This window comes from Thermobia domestica, chromosome 4, assembly GCF_964235325.1.
Source record: "Thermobia domestica chromosome 4, izTheDome1.hap1.1, whole genome shotgun sequence".
In the NCBI taxonomy this organism is placed as follows: Eukaryota; Metazoa; Arthropoda; class Insecta; order Zygentoma; family Lepismatidae; genus Thermobia; species Thermobia domestica.
In genome coordinates this window covers 58,195,178-58,196,506 of record NC_137457.1, presented here as the reverse complement: position 1 = coordinate 58,196,506, position 1,329 = coordinate 58,195,178, and the positions used below count along the sequence as shown (strand labels likewise).

General features: G+C 38.9%; 1 protein-coding gene across 1 annotated transcript; it reads right to left on the bottom strand.

The window, feature by feature from the left end:
* Positions 1-588: 588 nt before the first annotated feature.
* Positions 589-1,044, bottom strand: LOC145682777 (uncharacterized). Its single transcript, XM_081754154.1, has one exon. It carries the CDS (start codon positions 1,042-1,044, stop codon positions 589-591), a length of 456 nt encoding a protein of 151 aa, XP_081610280.1.
* Positions 1,045-1,329: the final 285 nt, after the last annotated feature.

Sequence of the window (1,329 nt, the reverse complement as noted above, 5' to 3'; positions counted from 1 at the left end):
GTTGTTTTAAGAGTTCCCTTTTTGCTATTTTCCTTATTTTCTTCAATTTTTTAGCCACCTGAGAAGTTGGATTGTAACATGGGACATCGGCTTGGTTAAAAAATATGGGATACCTACCATACAATAATTCATAAAGACTGTACCTATGATTCTCATGTCTGCTCACATTATACACATAGGCAGCTATTTTTGCATAACCATTCCAGTCTTATTGATCGGCTCTCACATATTTAGCAAGATATTTTGCTAGGGTTTTATTGTATTTCTTAATTTTCCCATTCGTTCTCGGACGGTAGCTAGTAGTAAAACGCTGTTTTATTCCCAACGGTGCCGCGATTTCCTTCATCAAGGTGGAGGTAAAATTAGAGCCGTAAGAATAACTCTTGGCGGCCCATGCACGCTGATTATATCCTGCAGTAGAAACTTTGCTGCATTTCTTGCTATGATTGTTCGTAATGGTCTAGCCATCACAAAGTGAGTAAAGTAATCACAAGCGGTAATGATGTACTTATAGCTATTAGAAGATGGCAGCGACCATTAATATCCATTGCAGTTGTATGAAAGGAGCCTTTATTGGAAGAGGTTGGATTAACCCTTGCTTTTGGTATTTCTGTTTCTCTGTTGACACTCCAAGCATGACTCTAAATACTGTTTTAAATCTCTACCAAAACCTGGCCAATAGAATCGATCGTTTAACTTCCCATATGATTTATTAAATGCAAAGTGTCCCACATGAAGGGCGCTATCGTGTACCTCATACAACACTTGTGGTACCATTTCTCGTGGTACACATAGTTTCAACTCGTCTCCCATACGGCGATAGAATATACCGTCCTTGTATGGTCGCGTCACACTAGAAGTAGGATCTGATTTTATTTGTTCCAAAATTGTTGACCAGTATGTGTCCTTTGCTTGTGACTGTGCCACATCGTTAGTAGTTATTTCTATTACACTAACCATTGGCCCATCCTCCCTCAGATTGCGTTCTTCGTCTTTTAGCTCCGTAACGGGATACCTACTTAAACAGTCTGGGACTTTATTCATTGTTCCCTTTAAATGATTTACTTCAAAATTGTAATTCTGTAGCCGAATCATCCATCGTAAGAACTTGCCCTTAAGATTAACCATCTGTCTTAAGTAACACAGAGCACAGCTATCAGTATACACAGTGAAGTGAATATCGGTCAAGTACTCATGAAAGTGTAAAACAATTCGGACCAGTTCAAGGCATTCCTTTTCTGGAATAGAATAAGAACGTTCGGGTCCTGATAACATTCGGCTGTAATAAGCTATTGGTTTCTTCTGGCCATCTTTCAATTGTAGAACTAA

Excerpts from the sequence above, each read along its gene's own strand:
- LOC145682777 (XM_081754154.1), bottom strand. The coding sequence starts at position 1,044 with ATGAATAAAGTCCCAGACTGTTTAAGTAGGTATCCCGTTACGGAGCTA.